Source organism: Platalea leucorodia (genome assembly GCF_965183815.1).
Source record: "Platalea leucorodia genome assembly, chromosome: 6".
Taxonomy (NCBI): domain Eukaryota; kingdom Metazoa; phylum Chordata; class Aves; order Pelecaniformes; family Threskiornithidae; genus Platalea; species Platalea leucorodia.
In genome coordinates this window covers 36,497,590-36,518,615 of record NC_138828.1, presented here as the reverse complement: position 1 = coordinate 36,518,615, position 21,026 = coordinate 36,497,590, and the positions used below count along the sequence as shown (strand labels likewise).

Here is a 21,026-nt window from a genome sequence, read left to right as displayed (position 1 = left end):
TTATGTGCTGTTTAAAAGTATGTTTATTTCCTGTAAATAGAATTAAAATTTGTAATTAAACTTGTGAATCTCTTTATTTGTGTATCTGTGAAAGAAGTGTGCAAGCAGATTGGTAATCAAAGACTAAGGGAGTTAAGAAGGAATGATTAGTGAGCTAAAGAAGCCAAGAGGTTGTAGCTAATTTAAAACTGTGCATAAGTGAAAGTCTTCACATCGCATCACAGCTCTGCACCATCATCTGTGGAAAAACAAAAACACGTTACGCTCTGTACTGTTCCAAGGGGTAACATCACAACATGGGCAGAAGCACAGCGAGTGAGTGAGCTGAGGGTGAGACCTGAAACCCCCTTCCCTTCCTTCCCTTCCTTCCCTTCCTTCCCTTCCTTCCCTTCCTTCCCTTCCTTCCCTTCCTTCCCTTCCTTCCCTTCCTTCCCTTCCTTCCCTTCCTTCCCTTCCTTCCCTTCCTTCCCTTCCTTCCCTTCCTTCCCTTCCTTCCCTTCCTTCCCTTCCTTCCCTTCCTTCCCTTCCTTCCCTGCAGCAGCAGGGGGATGGTAATAGATGGCATTTTTCTGTGCTGAGATCACCTGGACATGGGCCGCAGACTCCCTAACGGCGTAGTGTGTAGCTATGATGTCTGACACTTTGTTCCATTAAGGCTATTAATTTCCTTTAAGTAGTCGTGGACTGCCAGCTTACTGCTTAGCTACAGCATGCTTACTTGAGAGCTTTCCTACAGCTGAAAAGAAACAGCTGTGACATGTGGTGTGCACAAAAGAAATAAACCATGAGGCGATACAGGCGGCACTACGGCCTCGCAGTAGAGTTACTGTGAGAGTGGGGGCGAACATCTCCTCTTCTGGGGTATACGTGTGCTGCTCATGGCGCGACTCGGTAAAACTCAATTTCATTCACATCCATAAATAAGATGTTTGAAAAGGAATTGGAGACTAGCTAAAAACCTTTAGCAAAGTTGCTATGCATAAGTGATATTGGGATTCATTTTATGCTCTTATTTCAATGCCGGGTCCTGTTAATAGGAAGTCTTTCAGCTATTCAGGGATAGAAGGATACAGAAAGTCAAGACTGTATCATTTGGATAAAGCTACTGGGATTATAACTAAGGATTATGTCCAAAAGTGGATTTGGGCAGCACAGTGGTCTCTAGCTGGATGCTTTGTTCCCAGTGCCTCTGCCTCTAGCACAGCTACACTTACTGCTCCAGCTCTCCGGATTTATTCCGGAGCACACTAAGCCATCCTCTTTGCAGCTGGAATGAGGGTGGTTGGTTTGCCATCGGCTTTGTACACAGCCTGGCAAAGAGGACCTGGGTTTGAAAACTGGCTGAGGGCTGGAGGGTAAAGGCTTCAGGTCTTGCTTCAAGGCCTGCTGTGGCCTATATGTCCCCTCCCAGGTTTGAGACTCCAGTATGCAGAGAGAACGGCAGGGACGGGGATGTTTGCCGGATGGGCAAGAATAAGGAGGTGGCAGGGACTTGGGAGGAATTTAAGTGCCTGGAGTTGCCCCTCTGTTTTGGGGCTGGTTGTGCCAATGATGCTCCCAGGAGAGACGGGCAGGTTTGGAAGCATCCTGAGAACAGTGAAAGGAAGATACAAATTTAGGGCTGGAAAACTACTGAAAGTTGCTTTGTAAAAACCCCAAAAGGTGTTTTTAATTTGGTATCTTCATCTCCAGTACTTTACAGCACTTGGGGGGTTATTTAACAATCCCTTGAGAACTCGAGCAGCTGAGATTTGCTGGGGATGTTTTGCCAAACCCAGTAAAAGCTGCACGTTAAACTGATACTTTTAGCGTGCATTTTTTTTTTCAGAAAGCATTAAGCAGAGGTGGTCATTCCGTATCAAATAACTGAGTAAACTGTTAGGGGAAAGAGCTGCTGCGTGTTCAACCACACAACCTACCTTTGGTCAGGGCTATTTCGTGCAGAGTTTCCACAACGTGGATTTTTGCAGAAGCTGTTGCCTCTCCTTTGGCATTCGATGCGTGACACTCATACTCTCCAGCGTCCTCTTTGCTCAGAGGAGATATCTAGGGGAAGAAACACACACTCTCATCCTCCAGTAAGAATCCTGTGCATAGGTGGAGGTGATTTTGTTTTAAAGTATCTTTATATAACTCGTTAATTGCTTGAGACACAATGAAATGAACAGAGTGCATGAAGTAACAGTTAACCCTTAGGGACCATGCTGACTGCATGATTTCTTCCGTCTGCTCTAAACAGCCTGGTTCAGATTGCGGTGGCTCTCTCCAGTAAGGTTTTGGACAAGCACCTACTCCTGTGGATCAGCCTAGCTTTCTTCTCCTCTGCTAGGCCAGATTACCTGTGCTGTAACGCTCCCTCCTTTTCTTTTATTGTTTACTTAGTCTGGAGATGTGTCAGACCACTGCATGCTTGGGAAGGGGAGGGAGGCGGGAAGAAAAAGCCTTCCTACAATATGCTGCATCCAGTCAGTCAGCTCAGCAAAATCATCAGCTCAAATCTTTCCCTCTCCTTGTCTGCACCTCTGCTTTTGCAAGTGGTGCGGGAACCAACGCCCTGAGCCACAGCTCCCCTGCTGCCAGCTTCTCTGCAGCTGAGAGCTGTCATACTTGCAATTTCTTCACCGGGATGCCTGGCAGCTCCCTCTGGCCACCCTCCCGCTTCCCTCTGATGGCGGCGGTCGCTGGTTAGCCCGCAGGTACTCCTGGAGCTTAGGAGCTCTGCTGAGCGAGAGCTGATGGCTTCTGCGCTGTGCAGGTCTCAGGCAGGTGATGTGCTTCACCGAGGAAAGGACAGTTCTGCCAGATCTACAAGGGCTCCTCGGCTGTGGGTCTGTCTTAGGGATGCCTTGCCTCTGTACTGATTCCTTCCTAGACGTGGAGCAGGTCTCCTTCCCGCTAATGGCAGCAGGAAAGGAATGACATACAGAAAGGAGATCTTATATTTAAGTCTCGCCTTGTCTGACTGTAGAATGCATGCTTTTACCGCATGCTAGACAGAGGTGAAAAACTGCAATGGGTGAGGCCAGAGCCAGCAGCCACCCCTACCCTTCATGCCTAATTCACGCAGGTTGTTTTCCTCTAAATGCCCTGGTTGTTGCCGTGTGTCGTCTGTACTGTTCTCTGTTCGTGAGTTGTTTGCAAACCGCACTGTACTGTTTGTGCAGCTCTGTGCACACACAAAGTACTTACCAGCACCCAGCCAGTCACTTCGTGTTTCTCAGGGCCCCCTCGGGTCTGGATAGCTAAGTTTTCCCGGTCCCCAGGCAGAAGCTCCATCCTCTGGACACCATACTGCCCCCGAATTATCTAAACGGAAAGGCAGAAAGGTGTGAGAACTTTGGGGCTTATTTATGCTAGAACTGTTAGGACCATACCCGCACACAGACAAGAGAGAGCAACAGTAGTTTTACCTGAATGTGTTTTGTGCAGGAGCAGTGGTTTTTCTAGTGCCAGCAGTTCACCTTATCCTCCGTGTACTGCAGCCCCACGACCCAGTGCCTCAGCGTCCGCGCTGGGGCTGCATTCGCCTTGCCTCAGCCGGAATGGATAGAGCAGCACCGCTTTCTGGTGTGGACGGTGCTGGGCAGTGGGGTGTGCAGACCTGCCCTGCACTGACGGTCTCACAGAACTCATGTGCGTGTTCCCAAGGGTGCGTTTAACCCATCAAACGATGCCTGTGCTGAACAAGGAAGATTCGGCTGCCTGCAGCTGCTGGCGGCCGTACATCAACCCAGTTCAGCAGGCTGGAGCAGCTGCCTTCTGGCCTGGGACTGGGGGTCAGCAGGAGCTGACTGTTGTCCCGGTTTGGAGAGGCTCCCCTGCAGCTTTCCTGATGATCAGGCTTAGCGTGGCAGTAGCAGAGAACTGAGTGTCTGACTGTTGCTCCTGGAATGGGCTCTCCCTGCATGACCTACCCTCTTCCCGACAGGCCAGGGGCAGCCCTGTCGGTCTCTGCTGCAGCAAACCGGGCAGTCCCTCCTGCTGGGCACAGCGCCGATGGGAGAGCAGCAGTGCGGTCATTCCTCAGCACTGCCTATCCGAGCCCAGAGCACGGCACGGGATAAGTGGTGCTCAGCCCTCGTTATCACCAGGTCAAGCAGTCTCTCGGCCATGAGGAAGAGGCACGAAAAGCAGAGCAGCACTGACAGTCCGTGTAAACACAGCATCTGCTTGTAAACAAGCAGAAAATGCTGCCTGGGTCAACATGCCTACATTGCGTGCTCACCTGACAGTCTGCTCTGGGGCCCCTATGAATAGTTTGCCGTCTCAGAAAAGAGCAATCTCTGGGCCAATCTAGTTTTTTTCCCCTGTAGTATTCTTAATGTAGTACTGTTTCAGCTTAATTTTAAGACCCCTCCCACGCGCTCACAAACCTGCAGCATTTGAAGAGGCTACAGGGGCCATGCAGTGGCTCTCAGCCTTACGGCTGGGATCCCCTCTGCTCAAGACTGGCCCCTGCCCTAAGCCAGGCGTTACCAAAATCAGCACGCTGCCAGCTAAGGGAGGTAACTGCCCCATGCGGTTCCTGTCCCTGACGTGGGCGAGCCCTGACCAGCCACCTCGGAGTCACTGCCAGCAGCAGGGTGACAGCAGGTCAAAGGACATTCCCTGCCTGCTCTGAACACCAGGCGCTACCAAGAGAAATGCAAGTCCTGGTCTGCCTTGGGATCAACAAGAGTTTAGAAAAAGATTAAGCAAAGCCAGATGTTCGGGGGTGGACAGAACTGCACTCGCCAAAGACGTGTGTTTCTGAGGAGGGCTCTGCTATGGCCTTTGTGCTTAGCAGGCAGTTCCAGCTGCCTCAGGTTTGCTGTGCTCTAGGAGCTCCTAGCAGGGCCCTTACCTTGTTCCAGATGAGGACAGGGGTTGGGATGCCTATGACTTCACAGCTCAGGTAGATCTGTGCTCCTGTCACATTCCAGATGTCCTTAGGAGGGGTCACGATGGAGGGTCCTGCAAAAAGGGAGAAATGCTGTTAAGCACCAGGTGACTGCAAGCCTGTCTCCTTGCTAGCCTAAGTGGGGCCAGTCGCTTCTGACAGGTTTTGAGGATAAGGTGAAGGAGGACCCTCCTTGGAGCAAAGCTTGCTGGACTGATTGCGCATCACAGCACTTCTCCCTCCAAAGCTACACACGCATCCGACCTTAAGCTGTTCAGGCTGATGGGCACTTGCCCCAGATGGAAACTCAGGTGTTGAGCGGTTCAGGGGATCAGCCCATCTACTTGCAAGACTTGAGGTCAGAGGTAAGACAGTGTTTGTATCCTGTTACCTCAGGGCTGAGCGGGACTTTACAAACCGCTGCCTTTGCTCACCACGCAGCCACCGAGGGCATCGTTGACACTCAGCTGGCATGGAGGAGAGGACACCCCCAGGAGGCAGGGTGGGTCCCACTCACTCTCCCACGCCACAGAGAGCTCGGCCAGCTTTGCAGCATCCTTTTTCCCAGCATGATTTTAATCTGCAGCAAAGCCCACGGCAGCTGCCTAGCTGAATTCAGTGTAACGCTGCTCCTGTTTTACCTGTGTGCAACACTCAGCCAAAGGAGGCTGGCTGGAGGGTGGCAGAGCTCTCCCTGGGGGGACCCAGGAAGGGACCAGGTGAATGAAGAGCTCCGTTTTCCCCAGAGAGCTCCAATCCCTGGTTAAACAGGGAGTTGTTTCCAAAGCCAGAAGGGAACAGAGCTGTTTTGCAGATCTGGCTGGAGATGTTTACCCCTCAGGCTGGGAAATGTTGGAGACGTAATCCATATCCTAGGAAGGGAAGAATGGCCTTTTCTGTTCAATCTGTCTTTAGTGGGGCTGTTTTGCAAAATGCAGCTATTAATTCCCCACAATAGGAAGCGCAGACCAAAAGGAGCACATAGTGTTTATTTCCACTTATTGATAGCTTGAAGAATGCGGCAGATTTTCACCGCCTGCTCTGAAGATGCAGGCAGTAACAGGAAACTGAAGCTCCCATTAGGCTCCACCAGAGGAAGGCATTTCCCATGCAAACAACTACTCCAAAGCCAGCCTGACTGAAGCCCCTGGGTATGCTGGCTCACAGACCATGGCTCATTCCCAGCCCCACAGAAGAGGGGCAGGTTTGGGTCCTGATGCCCCTTCTGGGGTCCTGAACATGCACTGTCCTCAGCCCTGCACGTGCGCTCTGCCCTGCAGCGCTCTTGCAGGCAGCGAGGAGCAGGTTTCAGGTGCATCCTGCTGCACCAACATCTTCCAGCAGAAAGCTGGAGTCTTTTTTCCTCCTCAGGATCTGGGAGCAGATCCACACTGGTATCACCAGCCAGAGGACATCAGCCGTGTCTCTGTCTCAGCACAAGGGATGCTGAGGTGGGTCCCCACTCCTGAGCAGCTGATGTGACCCCAGACAAGTATTTGCTCCTCTCTTCTGCGACTTCCCTCTCCAGGAACGACTATACACAGCCTGTTGGTGGAAAGCTGCTAAGAGACCAGGGGTGGCTGCAATCCAAATTCTCCCTTACAGAGGTATCCCAGTGCTGGTTTTAACAGGAGGTAGCTGCATAGAAGCAGGGAATTTTTATGTGTAGCCCCAGGTGATGGTTAAAACCACACCTAATGTAAGGGCTGGTTTCCTGGCAGACATCACAACCCAGGTGCTCCTCATCTGCACAGAACTGAGACTCAGCTGAGAAAAGGATTTAAGCAGCGTTTCATTACATCATTTACCCTGTTGCTGGCTGTGCTGCTGCATGAATTGATTCCTGCGCACTGGCCAGGAGAGGGGTGCGTCAGAGTCACAGCACCCTTTCCTGTATGGAAGGGTGCTGGAGTTATCCTTGCTCCAGGTGGCCCAGAGCAGATCCATACCTCCAGACCGTGGCCAGCTCTGCACTCTCAGCAACACCCCGCTGGAGGTTGTTCCCCCTGAGAACAGCCGTAGCGTAGTATGGCGGGGTGATCCATGGGGCTAGCACCCCCAGCGCCCTCCTGCCTGAAGCACTGCCTGGCTCCTGCGCAGCAGCAGGGCTGTGGCCAGCCCAGGGTATTGCCGTCCCCATGACGGGGCCACCTGAGGTCACGCACTCTGCTCCCCTTCCCCAGGGTGGCCGTTTCCTCCACAGCCCTGCTGTTCTTTTTCTGGTGTCCCTCGAACAATAGGGACAATGGGGCGCCTGGCAGCTCCGGCAGGACACGGATGTCCCCCGGCGGCTTGGCTCATCCTGTGCTCTGCAAGGGCCTCCAGCAGATGTGCACCCAGCACAGCCAGCTGCTGCTGCCGCCTTCTGCAAAACCCTCCACGTGCAAGGTGCCCTTCCTAGGGCAGAGCTGGGGGCCTGTCCCCGAGAGGCAGGGCTACGTTTGCCCCCATATTACACCGTCCTCTTTATCACCGGTTGCTGGGGTTCTCCATGAGGCAGGAAAAACACAGCTGCCCCCACATGACCACCATCTCCCACCGCAGAAAAGGAGAGATCCTGATTCTTACGTTAAAAGCCAGGTGGACTTCAAGGCACCGTTACACTCTTCCAGGATCTGGCTCGATTCTTCCCTGGCTGGGAACTGGCAGCATTCAACACACCACTAAACCCACTGCCTGAGGTGCCTTCAGTATCAGCTGCCACTGAGTTTCCCCCTGTATCAAGGGCCTGGACGCCCTCTGCCTATGGATGTTTGCTTGCCCTGCCAGGAGCAGGTCACACCAGGATTTTTCTGCAGCAACTGCTGACAGGGGAAAAGAGAGAGGGAACTTCTACCCAGGCGAGGAGAAATCATTTCTCTTCCCTGGAAAGGGGAATTGCCTGCACGGCTTCACAGCGAAGCTCCGGCTGGCTCGGCACAGCAGGCACAGCACAGCTGGAGCTGGAGCTGGGGACGTACATCCTGATCTAACCAGGAGGAACGTGAGAGTCTGCCTTTGGCTGCAAAATGAACCAGGAGCATTCACAGGCCTCTGCCTCTGTCCGGCGCAGCCCTGAGGACGGAAGGGAATACACATCCCCAGAGATGCAACCGTGTCATGCAAAGAGTCAGCGTGGTCTCTCCGGATATTTGACTTCAATCCAGACAGCCAAAACTCTAGAGCTGGGCTTCTTCCTCCACTAAAAATAAATGAGAAAGGCCAAGAAGTCAGCAGATTTAAAGTCAAACCACCACAGGCCGCAGCAGTAGCTAGACTCCCACCACAGCGAGCTGACGCCCAGGTGCGTGGCAGCCACCCTGCTTACTGCCTCTTTTGGTCCCACTCATGCTCTCTCCCACAGTCCCCCGAAGCAGCCAGAGATGGACAGGGGACACGGCAACCTGCCACAACAGGAGAGGCAGGGGACACCTGAGCCTTGCAGGGGCTTCAGAGGATGCAAGGACATTCCCTCCTGCAAGTCACCCCTCTTGCTTCGGGGGTCCTTGTGAAGGGAGCAAGGCCACCATGCACTCAGCAGGACTGGAAACAAGCCCACCTTGTAGAGAGCAGATGATTCCTGCCGGCAAGGAGCCCCTTGGCCCTTGCCCTGCAGCCTGCATCTCGGAGACCTTGCTGCTCTACTTGCAGCACTGCCCACAAAGGGGAACATTTCTCCATCTGCTTCTTTTGGGCTGGGGACTTGTGGGTTGCACCCGCTGATGAAAATGGTCACCACCATCAACGTGGCTGAGCGGTCTCTGCTCCCCGGCAGGGCCTGAGCCCGGGGCTCTGTGGATGTACGGGACGCTCCCTGCCCGTACTTGCCCCGACGGCGCAGGAGCTCCTTGGCCAAGGGGACAGCGCAGGCGGCTGATGGAGATCAGCTGCTCTTCGCAGGCACTTCAGGCATTTCCTCCCTGCTCTGCCCATTGTTCCTAAGACAAACAGCTCTCCCCGGCCCGGGAAGGGGCTGATTACAGAGCCAGAGAGCTCATTCACCCCGGGAGAGGAGCCTGAAAGCACAGGGATTGTTTTTTCTGCAGATCACAGGGAGCTGACAGCCTGCGTTATGTCAAAAGCAGCAGCCGGAGAGGAGTTCCCACTGCTGCTATGCAGTTGCTTTTCTGCCACAGCAGCATGCGGCAGAGCCTGTGATTTCCTCGATGAGGCCATCACTTGGCATCTGTTCCCGACACCCCTCCCGCCCCGGGCACCTCAGCCCGCTCAGCCAGAGCAGGCAGAGATCGGGCATCTCCCAGCCTGCCCCTCGCTGGGACCAGGACGGTCTGTCACAGCTCAGGGTTAGCTGGTCCTCACTGATCTTCCTTTCGTGTCCACACACACGAATAAATCACACCCCAGCGAGCAGAGCAATAACTTTTTTGCTAAAATCAATGGGGCTACAGGTATGTCACTAAAGGCAAAAATAAGCTCGTCACTAAGCACTGTGGGGTACGCCCTGGCGCTTAGGAGCGCGTGGGAAGTCCCGACCACGAGCACACAAAGCTGCGTACTGCACGCTGAAGCTGGTGCCAGCCTGGTTCCCAGCCAGCCCTCCTGAGCACTGCATCGCCGTGCCACAGCCCCGGATGAAACACAGACTGGGAACGTTCCCCGTGAGACAGCAAATCAAAGCAAAAGCTAGACATGGTTCACCCTCACAAGCTCTTGCAAGTCTGAAAATAGACCCAGTCCAGTCTCCTAAGTTGCTGGGAAAGTATTTTCCCTTCAAAATTACTTTATATGGAGAAGGGGAAGCCTTCCGTAAGCAGCATCTGCTCATTCTAGCTGACATGGCCTCAGCTGCTCCCTCCCAGGTCAGCGCTCTGCAAGACGCAGCAGCAGATGGGAAGCGCAAGCAGCTTCTGTCCTTCACCATTCCCAAAGCTGCCTGCTGCTTTCTGGCAGATTTACAAGCATCCTTCTTTACCTCTTTCTGAAAGCACTTCTCCCTCTCCTTTAACCTGGCCTTGAAGAGACTAAGGAGTTACAGAGAGAAGCTCTGAGCCATCCAGACCAAAGGAGATGCTGGATGCCAAGCCTGTTCGGATGCTCCCTCTCAGACTTCAGCAGCCCAGTGACCCTGGAAAGGCTGCAAACATGAATGCAGCTTTGCCCCAAGCCCTGGAGACTTGAGACTGAGTCAGCGTGAGGCAGGACCCCGGGTCACCATCTATCTGCCATGGATCTCCTCCTGCTTCCCACCCCACCAGGTTCATCATGGAGCAGACCGGTACAGCTGGAAATCCCACCCCTGCTGTTTTACCATGGTTCGGGAACGCTGCCTTCGGAGACCTTGTGCATGACCTTTATAGGGCTACTTATCGGTCCTCCGTGGAGTTACATATAGGTGGGAGGGAGAACAGGGCGGCACTGCAAAGAATAAAACCCCAAGCCCTTTCTCCCTTACTTAGCACGCAGGATGGGTCTGTGCTGGCCCCAGCATTGCACCCAGGGAAAGGGCCGTGCCTCTGCATGCCTCGTGCCCAGCTCAGTGGTCTGCCACATCCAGCAGCGTCCTCCACGCCATCCGAATCTCAAAGCTGGGGTAATGGGGAGGCCAGTGTGGCTGAGGCTGCTCTGAAGCTCAACTGAAAGCTGATAACCACACTTGCCCCTGGAAGCAGCCAAATGGGGAAAGGGTAAGCCCTCTGAGCGGAGATGACATGGCCCTGGCTAGCAGACCGCCACAAGCCAACCTCTCTCCTGCCTCTTCCCCCCGTCCTGCCCTTTTTCCCCACCTCCCCTTCCTTTTGCCAGTCTCCGAAGTATGCTGTCCCTGGGCTCAAACAGGCAGTGGCTTTCTGCAAACATGCCTGCTGCTTCCCAGCCATATCTGGATGCGTGTTTGGGTTTTTTTGTCCCGGACTTCTCAGATAAGCTCTATCAAGAAACTTCTCTCCTCCTGGCCATCATCTCCCCTCTTCTCTTTGTGTGACCTTGGCTCAGTTTTACTGTCATTATGGCACAAGGAGGACCACGAGCTAGGGCCTGGAAAGAATGCAAAAAGCTTGCAGTGGGAGACACAGAAAAAAGGCATGGCAGCATTTATGCACGGAAAAGCAAGTAGGGCTTTCAAAAGTCCGTCCTGATTAGACTTGTTACGTGGTAATCTCCTATTTAGTATGAACCTCAATCAACCTCAGCCCAACAAAGGATTAAACGCATTTTTTTAAACACAGCATGCCTTTCCAGCAACAGAAAAAACAAACATGGGGAGGAATTTGCTGATCTGTAATCATTCCTTCCTAGTGATTTTGGATATGCTATGATGATTGAGAATGAAGACACAGGTGAAATATGGGATCCTCTTGGGCAATGGAGGCATTTGCAGAGTCTCCGGCATTACTGGTGCTCTCCAAGACTCTGAGCTGCCGAGTAATATATTAAACAGCTTCCCTAACAAGATTTTAGCACAGTAACCATAAAAACTCAAGCTCCAATGAACCAAAACCTTTTCAAATAACTCAATGCCTTTTAAGGAGGAATTTATGGCCTATCCTACAACAGCGGAAAAACCCAAAGTTACAGATGAATTTCAAAAACACAAGCATAAAGCTTCAGCCCTTAAAGCTCTGTCTCAAAATCCCAATGGGCCGTATGCTGGAAAAGCAAGCACCACACTGAATCACATCACATCCCCACGTCATGCTCCATCTGAAAGGACCTGGGGTACAAAACAAAAGGTGTAATCCCACCACACACCTGCGCAGCTCTGCTCTGCCACAGACCCTCTGGATGCAGCACAAAAGTGCTGGCAAGGTCCACCTGCAAATGCAACGCTTTCCTTTGCGGTGGGAGAAAGCCACTGCTGCAAGACCCCCACTCCCAGCTGATGCAGAAACCCAAACCAGCTTCCCAGGAGAATGAGGGAATTTGGTACATTTCCAACCACAGATAACTTAGGAAAAACTTGTCTAAATCTCTCTTTCCCCGGCAAAGAAGAAAGCATTCATAAAATGTGGATATTCTTTTAAGTCCCTTAAAATCCAGGAAAGGAAGAACAGGAGGAAAGATCTAAAGCAATCTAAGCCACTTGTTAACTAAAAAGCACAAAACCAGAAGAGTTTCTTGCAAAATGTGATCGGATATGAACTATGTTCTCTGGTGTCTGAGTTGGGAGCCTTTGAATTTAAGGCAGCTGTATCGGGAGAAGATGAGCCAACATCAGAGATAAGAGCAGTCCACCGTCTCCCAGAAGGCCTTCCCCCAAACCCCTCTTTCTGCTCTACTCTGGCAGTGGATTAAAAAAACAAAACAAAACAAAACAAACCACCCTCAAAACTAAAATACTTCTGGCAAAGCCTCAACAGCTGAATTTGGATGGAACGAGACCACAGACGTGATTTCTGTTTCTTGTTTTAAAATTAACCTGTGGGAACTTGGCACCTCTTTGTTTGTAGTTTTATGGGACATCAAGGCACCAGCAAAGCAAAACCACTGCTGGGGTAAAGTGGTGGGAATCTGCGGGGGTGTACTTGCCCCTGGGGCTGCCAGTCTCCACAAGAGCCCAGCAGCCACAATCCTACATCCATCAGCCCATTTTTTAAGCCCTGTGGACAGCCAAGAAACCTTGCACCCACCTTTCCCTGAGCCCCAGAGCTGGTGGGTGGCACCTTAGCAAAAAAACCCTTCTAGGAGGGATGCTGTCTGTGCTTCTGGCAAGCCAAAATGATACCCCTCTGGGGGGCACAGCTCAGCTCCAGTGACTGGGATCTCTTTGCTGGTGAAAGGCAGATTTAGGCAAGGTTATTACTGGTTACAGCCAGCTTCAAAAGAATCTCTCTCCTGGTCCTGCTGTTCATAAGCTCTGCAGCCTGCGGGATGGATCCTGCAAGGTGCTGAGCGCTCGTCACCATAGGGAAAACCCCTGCACGTTCCCAACGCTGGGAAAAGACCTTCATGGAGCCACGGAGATTCAAGCCACGTTCAGATCAATAGAAATAAAGCAGGCTGCTTGGTGAGCCAGCAAATCTACCCTTCACCCAGAGAGGCCCTGAGTTTCTACCTCCGGGAGGTCTTTGTAGGTAGGTACAAAGCAGCACCAGCTCCCTGGAGAGTGAAACGCTGTTCTCTGATGTCCGCCGAGAGCCACTTCGTGGTACGCTGCGTTTGGGCAAGAACAGCCACTTGGCTTCCACCAAGAGAGAAGTGAGCATGAAACACAGACAAAGCCTTGACTGACAATGGCAAAACAACCTGGAGACCCCAGCCCTGCTGGAACAAGTATCAGGGACTTCAAAACATAAGGCCTTTGGGCTGTAATGAGGCAACTTCAGCAGTATTTCCAGCAGTCATGACATGTCCCTCGAAGCAGGTATTTGCTGGTAGCTAATGATAAGAGAGACTCAGGGGTATGTGTCCCTTCTTGCACTGGTTAGGCAACAAGTCCGTGCCCGGCATTTTTCAGCTCAGAGAGATCGTCATGCCATAAATCCTGCTAGCTTTTTGATGGGGGTTGGTGCTTTGAGGTTGTTTTTCTGCCTGGCTTGAGCTGAGCCACGCAACCCTAATTCTTTATGCCAGTTGGCTTTGCATGGCAGTGGGTACCATGGTCCTCCTGCCCCAGCTCCTAGCTGGCCGTAAACAGCCTCAGTGCGTGCACTGCAAAATTAATTTCACCCTAAATTACTGAAGCCACCACCTCCGTAAGAGGCTCTTCTGAACATCTGTGCACAGCTGGGTGATGGCAGCAGCAGAGGGCAGCGCCCTGGCTGTTACTGCAGCCTCCCCTCCTGCCGAGGGGACCACCGGAGGTGGCACCCCTGACCACCTGTACCTGCCCCCCCAGCAGGCTTCTGCGTTGTGTCCAGGCCTGCCCTGCCTGCAAGACCTGGCAGCAGACCTGAGTGTAGATATGCATATTCATAGGCAGAGAGCAATGGGCCAATCCATTTAAAGGCAATGCTGGAAAGCAGATGGAAAACTTCACAGCATCCATCTCCTGCATGGCCTCGCCACTGGGATTAGCTACAAAGAGGCTGCTGGGGTGCGAGGGTAGTGATGGGATGCGGGTAGTGGCTCCCTGGCAGGGAGCGGGGCAAACCCCGAGCCAGCTGTGAGCACAAAAGTGAGGGCAAAGCACGAGCCCAGCCAGGAGCGAGCACCACGGCATCGCTACCTGCTCCCCCAGAGCAAATGCAGGCAGCTTTTCTGTGCCCTGCTGACACAGCACCGACAGCAGCCAGGCAGCCTCAAGGAGTTGGGAATCAAGCAGGGTGCCTTTTTCCAGCCGTTTCCAACGGTCCTGCCCGTGTGCAACCCACTCCAGGAAGGACTGGTCGGATCCCCACACCTGCCAAGCGCAGGTATAGCACGTTATTATATAGCAAGTTATATAACTGGACGTTATTTCCATCCTCTTTAACTCTTCTCAACTGTGTCTTCCCTTTGTCCTCCAGCAGGAAGCTTTGGCTGCAACGGAAATACCTTTTTCTGCACGGCTTCACTATTTTTGTACAAAGAACACAGGCATCAGATCCAAGAGGTCTGGGAAACAGGCAGTGGAAAGAGAATCCCAAGGACAAGGTCAAGGCGAATTATGTAGGGCCAAGAACCGGCTCCTTCCTTTTGCTATTTAACAACTAAGAAACATCCAAGTTGTTCCCAGTTGGGCAGTATCTCTCAGCAAGCAAAAACTGCTGAGCATTGCACAGAAAACCCTGCAACAGGCACCATGATGAATATGAAAAACTCAACTGGACATGCATTTGGTCAGCTTTGCCAAATATAATTTTAATGAACTTTTATCCCCTTGGAAATATCTCTATGGTGGAAGAAGATGTGTGTCTCAAGGAGTATTTTGCATGTTAAGCCTTATGTAGCCGAGTGCTTTGTTTCCAGGCTGCTTTACTCATGCCCGCATGGTGTTGCCTATAAGAAATCAGTAGGACTGCCCCTCCCAGCAGGTATGCCTTCTTCAGACCCTTTGAATACCTGGTACATACAGGACAGAGAGGGAGACAAGGCGAGAGAGAGGGTATGAAATGCAACCCCAGTTAACCAAGGAATAGGAGCCCAAGTCTTTTAATTGCTTGTGGCCGATGCCTGTGTCTCAAGCACATATTTTAAGGCAGAAGAAGCGGAGGTAGCTGCAGTAAGACTCCTTCCCACCTTGCCTGTGAGGTGAGGCTTGAGCAAACAGTGGCAGGAATCAAGAAGGGGATAAATTGGCGGCATTTGCCCCATTTGCATCTGTCCCTGTCCTGTCTCCCGCCCTGCCACCCCCAGCATGTCGCGGTGCGAGGGTGGGTGAGGAGGAGCATCTACCAACAAGCCGTTCCCAGACATGCTCCCTTCTTCCGCCGGATGCCCCATCCCCAGCGGCCGCCCTTCCTGCCGAGGGCAGCCGGGGCCAACAGCAGTGGCAGCTCTGCATTTCCTCCTCCCGAGGACCAGCTTTCAAATAGGATGGGCAAAACAAGCCCTCCCTCCCCTGCTCCACTTGGGGCGGGGGGAGCAATCAAACAGAGTCAGGAACTGCTGCGGGTGGAAACGTGGTTTTCTGGATCTCTTCTCAGACTTTCTGGATTTTCTCAGACACGATCCTGATAGCCCAGCGAGCACATGCAGGCACCTCAGAGTCCATCTGCCGGGAGCAGGAAGCCCAAGTCCCCTGTCCCTCAAGGACTTCTTTCTATGCAAAAGCTGTCACACAAATGACTGATGCAGGCAGGATCCTGCCTGTTTGTGGTCTCCCTGTGCAGGATCCCACCCTAGACAGCGCCTTAAGGAGATCACGTCCGTTTGTGGTGGGAAATGGCAAAGGCCAGAACTTCTACTCTTTGGCTGCCCCAGCATTTAGGTTCTTGTAGAAACCCAGAAAAGTGCTGTCTCCTATCTGGAAAGAGGCTCTACCCTGTGGGGCTGATGGGATGGATGTCCTCTCCTGCGATTGTTTCAAAATTAGTGTGGAGATTACAACTCCCCTCCCCACCCAACAGTCCTCACTGCCAGGAGGTCCTGAGGGCTGCAGAAATACTTCCAGATGTCTACCACATGTGCGGGCTGAGTCCCTGCCCCAGCTGCAAGTTGGCCTCAAGCTGCGCCAGAGGAAGTTTAGGTTGGATATTAGGAAAAACTTCTTCACCGAAAGGGTAGTCAGGCACTGGAACAGGCTGCCCAGGGAAGTGGTTGAGTCTCCATCCCTGGAGGATATTTAAAAGAAGGGTAGACGTGGTGCTTGAGGACATGGTTTAGTGGTGGACTTGGCAGTGCTAGGTTAACGGTTGGACTTGATGATCTTAAGGGTGTTTTCCAACCTTAAGGATTCTATGATTCTAAGTTACAGAGCGATGCGTATCACCAGAAGAAGGTCCACAGCACGATGAAGGTTCACGCAGCCGAGGGAAGTCTCAGAAGAGTCGGTTGCAACACCACTGCTGAGCAGTCCGCGTCCCTCCTGCTCCCTTCCCCGAGATGCTGGGTCAGAGCTCTCCCAGCAGCAGGACCCAAAAGAAGAGCGGCTCCCCAGAGTGACACGGGAGGCGACGTTTTGCCAGTGGCTTGGCATCACATGCTCCAGCAAAGTTCTTGAACAACGGGTAACAGCCTGCAAAGGTGCCTCGCTGCACATCTGCACACCCGAAGGGACCTCTTCTGAGGAAGGGATGCAGTTTGTGCATGGAGTGGCTGTCCCGCACTGTGGCCCTCTTCAGAGAAGCTGCCACTGTGATGACCAGAGGACGGAGAAAGTCTCAGGGGAGCTGCTTGAGGCTAGCGGGTCGGTGGCCTCCCACCATCCTGCCTAGTGGCTCGTGTTTGCATTGACCTCATCAAACTCTGTCTCCACAGTCTGGGTCAAAGCCCCAGCAGGCCAAGCCAGTAGCCGGTCTGGCGTGGACACAGGGCAAGTGCAGCCAAGGGCTGGGCACTAGCTTACAACATGAGCATCAATACCTGCTTTGCCATGAACTCCTGGGTGACTTTGGGCAGAGGTCCTTTCCAACCTTCACGATTCTATGATTCTATGGTAAGTGAGAACGCAGCCCTCTGCTCAAGGACACACCTGAAGCACGACCTCAGACATCTTTCAAACACATCTGCTTGCTCGGCCTGGGCTGGTAGGGCCAAGAAGCAGCACGCATTTTTAGGACTGCTGTGACCATCTCCTGAGTCCGCTGGGCAGGAAAGGCTCTTTCCAAAAATGCTAGATGGCTCATGCTGCATTGGCCTGAGAGCTGAAGCTTCTTCCCTCCAGGATTTAACACTCTGTACCACAATGTTTCTGGCTAATACATAATCCTGATGTTCTACACAAGGTTTGTGAAAAGCCATGCAGGGCATTTAATGGGCAACATCAAAGTGCATGACCCAATCCTTACCCAGCCTTTCACGCTCTCCTTGGGAGTTTCAGAAACATTGTTTTGCAAGACATACTTGGCCTCGGTTATGGGAAGAAAGAGAAGGAGGAGGTGGAGGTTGTGACCCTACACATACTGTGTTTATGAAAATACTCCTCCACCAAAACGGCACTGGCGCTGCAATATTGTCCTTGAGACGTTCAGCAAATGGCTTGTGTGCTATGTCCCACCCCTCCCTCCCCCCCAGCAGAACCCACTCTCCTAACTGCTCGCCTCCAGCAAGGTCAGAAGCCAGGGTTTCTCGTAGAGGCTCCACAGCCCAGCAATTTCTTCCTTGAGCACCATCCCCAAGCAAAAGCTTGGGAAGAATCGAGCTCCTGGCTGAAAATGCTGCAAGTGCAAACTGTTATGTGCAGCTCACAGGAAAGTCACTGCTTTTTTTTCATTTTGAACCAAAGCAAGCCAGTGAATGTTGGCTCTGAATTTCTGTGGCTTTCACATCCATTTAATCATTTCCTTTTCTCACTGTTTGCAACCTTCCGCTGCCGAACCCTCCCCTGGATGGCTCAACCCTTTTGTCCCATGTCACAGCATCCCAAATTGCAAGCTGCCGGCAACGTATTAAAAACGGGGCAGCGTAGTTCCAGCACAGCTGGGAGCCAACAGAGAGCGGCTAAGTTTCTCTGCACTTCTGGGGCCGGTCCAAAGTCTTACTCCAAGTTTAGGCAGCATCACCCGGCTGGGACTCTCGAGTCCATTTAAGGTGGTTTGGAAATCATCTTGACTGCACGAACACGCATCCCGATGGGGCAAAACCGTACGAGGAGCACTTGGGACCGGCTTTTTCACCGTGGAGTCGGACAGCGCGGCCGGCCGCCCCCCCTCCCGGGCCGCCCCCCCGCCCCGCGCCCCCGCGCCCCCGCACCTTGCTCGCAGGCCCCCTTGCTGCGCTGGCTGACGGCGGGCTCGCCGCGGCTCTGGGCGCGCAGGCTGGCGGCGCGGAGCTGGCAGCCGCTGCCGTAGGTGAGCCCGTCGCTGCCGCACACCGGGTAGCGGCTCTTGCAGAGGCAGACGCCGGGCGGCCCGGCGGCGGCGAGGGGGGGTCCCGGGGCCGGGCCGCCCTTGGCCTTACGGCGCTGGCGGCTCTTCACGCACTCGAGGCCGGGGGCGCAGCGCCCGCCCGCCGCGCCGCCGCCGCCGCACGCCTCGCCCTCGCCGCGGCCGCACTGCCAGCAGCAGCCGCAGGCGTCCCGCACCCGGCCCAGCGGGCAGCCCCGCGGCGGCAGGGCCGGGCACCGCGCCGCCTCGCAGGGCCCGCAGCCCCCCGCCGCCGCCGCCGCCGCCGGGGCGGGCGCCGCCAGCAGCAGCAGCAGCAGCCGCAGCAGCAGCGCGCAGGGCGGCATGGCGGCACGGCGCCGCCCGCCCCCGGCAGGCACTTAAGCCGCGGCGGGGGAAACCCCTCCCCGGCGGCGCCGGCCCGGCCCCGGCCACGGCCCCCGCCGCCCTCCCGCGGCCGCCGGCCCCTCCGCACCGCCGGCCTCGGGCCCCGTCGTGTGCCGTCCCGGCTGCCCCCAGCTCTGGCATCGGGCCGGTCCCCTCCCTTCTTGCCGCCCGCCGGCGCTCAGCTCGCAGCCGTCAGCCCCGAGGGGCTGCAGAGGCCCCGGTCGGCCCCGGGGACGGGTCGGTCTCCTGCGGGAGCGGGGGCGGGAGAGAAAAGGAGAGCTGTCAGGTGTCTTTTGTACATCGCGGGACAACGGTGTTGCCCGCTGCCTTCTTGCGCCTTGGCTTGTGGCACCTGCCCTGGGATAGCTCCCGAGGGGCTGAGGGCGGGGGGCTGCTGCCACCAGCAGAAACTGGGAATGTTCTGATGCTGCTTGAGTCTGTGGGGACAGTGCCCGGCACCCCAGCATGCAAGTCCAACCGTAAACCTAGCGCTGCCGAGTCCACCACTAAACCATGTCCCCAAGCACCGCGTCTACACATCTTTTAATACCTCCAGGGATGGGGACCCGATCGCTTCCCTGGGCAGCCTGGTCCAGTGCTCCCTCACTGTGAAACTGGGGGATGCGGCACTGCCCGGTACGGGTTGCCAGCGGCTGAGCCCAGCTGCGTGGCCCCCGGGTCACCGTGTCCCTTGCCATGCAGAGCAGCTGGGGGCCGTGAGGCAGGCCGGCTGAGCGGGGCTGCAAGGTCCGGATCTGCGCTGGAGGGATTGACCCACTCACGCCCGTTCAGCTGCCGACACTGCGGGAATGGGCTTCCGCCGCACGCTTCCTCGGCTCCCGGGGGCCCGCCGTGGGACATTCCTCCTGGGACATCATGGCATCCGCATACATTTCCTTGGATTTCTCCATTCCCCTCGCCCTGGAATCGCTCCATGCTGTCCTCCTGGGAGAAGAGCTGCCCTCATAAGCAAGCACTACACTGAACTCGAGGTATTTGACACATGGGGGTTTGGGTTTTTTCTTTTTTGTATGGGTAAGTCACTATAGAAGTGATGAAAAGGGGTGAAATGGCCAAAGTACGGACAGACACATCTGTCAAACCCAGTTCTAGCTATGAAAACCATTTTGCACAGTTCAGCTCTTTCCTCTGTCTCCTGCCAGTTGCCAGGCATCTCCCTCATGGGCTCCCAGATTCCTTTTGGTCAGACTATCACAAGCCCTGATACCTCTTGGGCAGAGAACCGCAGGGCGTTTAAGGAACCTGCCGTAGCTTACCAGAGCAAGCCTTTCTGACATGAGGTCACTGTCAGCGGTCCGCTTGGCAGAAGGAAAAATGTAGCTCCGAAAGGAAGAAGGACATCAAGGCGTTTCCTTTCCTCCCCTCAAATCTCTTCATTTCTGTGCCAAACAAGAGGTGAGTGCCCTTGCCTCTGCTTGGAGCACAGTTTTTCCTCCTAGGGAGGAGGCGTTAGTTCATGCTTTGGTGCAGAAGGACCTCTAGCGTCCCTTCGTAGCTCACGCTTTGGCCTCACAGCTCTAGCTTGGTATTTCTTGATCTCAAGACCTTCCTAGGTACCGTGGAAGGAGATAAGATGCCCATAGGGCGTGTATGGAAGTGGCTGGGAAAAACAGGCTGGGTTGCTCCTCCCTGGGGAGAAGTCAATTACTGTCCGCCCCAGGTTCACCTCGCTTTGCTTCTGCGGCTCCTCCACATCCTTTTTTCTTCACCCCCGGGGCCTCTGTGTGCCTTTTTGTGCGCCACGGGCTGCTCCATTCAAATATATTACATGACATGCTTCTGGTGTCTCAGTAACAAATTTTCCACTGCGTTTCAGTGAATGCCAGTATAAAGCTGTAGATTCATGTTGTGCTTCTTGGGACTTTTGCTGAGTGCCACGCTAAAATCTGTGCTTAGTATTCAGCAGCATAAAATTTTCTTAAGCAGATTGAATTTAATTTATCAGTGGAAGCTATTAGGAATACAACAACAATGCTCTTATGTGTTCTGATCCATGTCATCGTTCGCATGGGTATCCATTATTTCAGCATCAAGACGGTCCTGCGTGCATCACTCCAGCACGAAAGCGTGGGAGGCGGGGCAGGCTGGGTGGCCTTTCCTGGGGGAAAGCTTCCAGGGTCTTGGAAGGCAGGGGGAGATTCAGCAGACGATAGGAGAGAGGCTATGTGAGAGTGGAAGCAGATGGATTTTAGTTGTTCATGGATTTCTAAACCGGGCATTTCACTCGCTGCTTGACTTCCGACAGCCCAGTAGGCCCTCTGAATTTGCGCGGGCTCTTACTCGGGATACAAGGAGCAGCAGCAGGATGCAGGGAACAGCAGAGTAGGTCTCTGAGCTTACAGAAGCCTATAAAGGATGGACACAGGCGCGTCACTCTCCGCTCCGAGGCGAGTAATGAA

The 21,026-nt window shown here is 53.9% G+C and overlaps 1 protein-coding gene across 1 annotated transcript; it reads right to left on the bottom strand.

The window, feature by feature from the left end:
* Positions 1-99: 99 nt before the first annotated feature.
* On the bottom strand, positions 100-18,566 carry IGFBP7 (insulin like growth factor binding protein 7; the record flags this gene model as incomplete). The annotated part of the gene is made up of 5 exons (XM_082315191.1): positions 100-238; positions 1,920-2,046; positions 3,190-3,306; positions 4,844-4,953; positions 18,089-18,566. The coding sequence occupies 5 exons, from the start codon at positions 18,564-18,566 to the stop codon at positions 219-221; spliced, it is 852 nt and encodes a 283-aa protein (XP_082171317.1). The 3' UTR covers positions 100-218.
* Between the last annotated feature and the right edge of the window lie 2,460 nt (positions 18,567-21,026).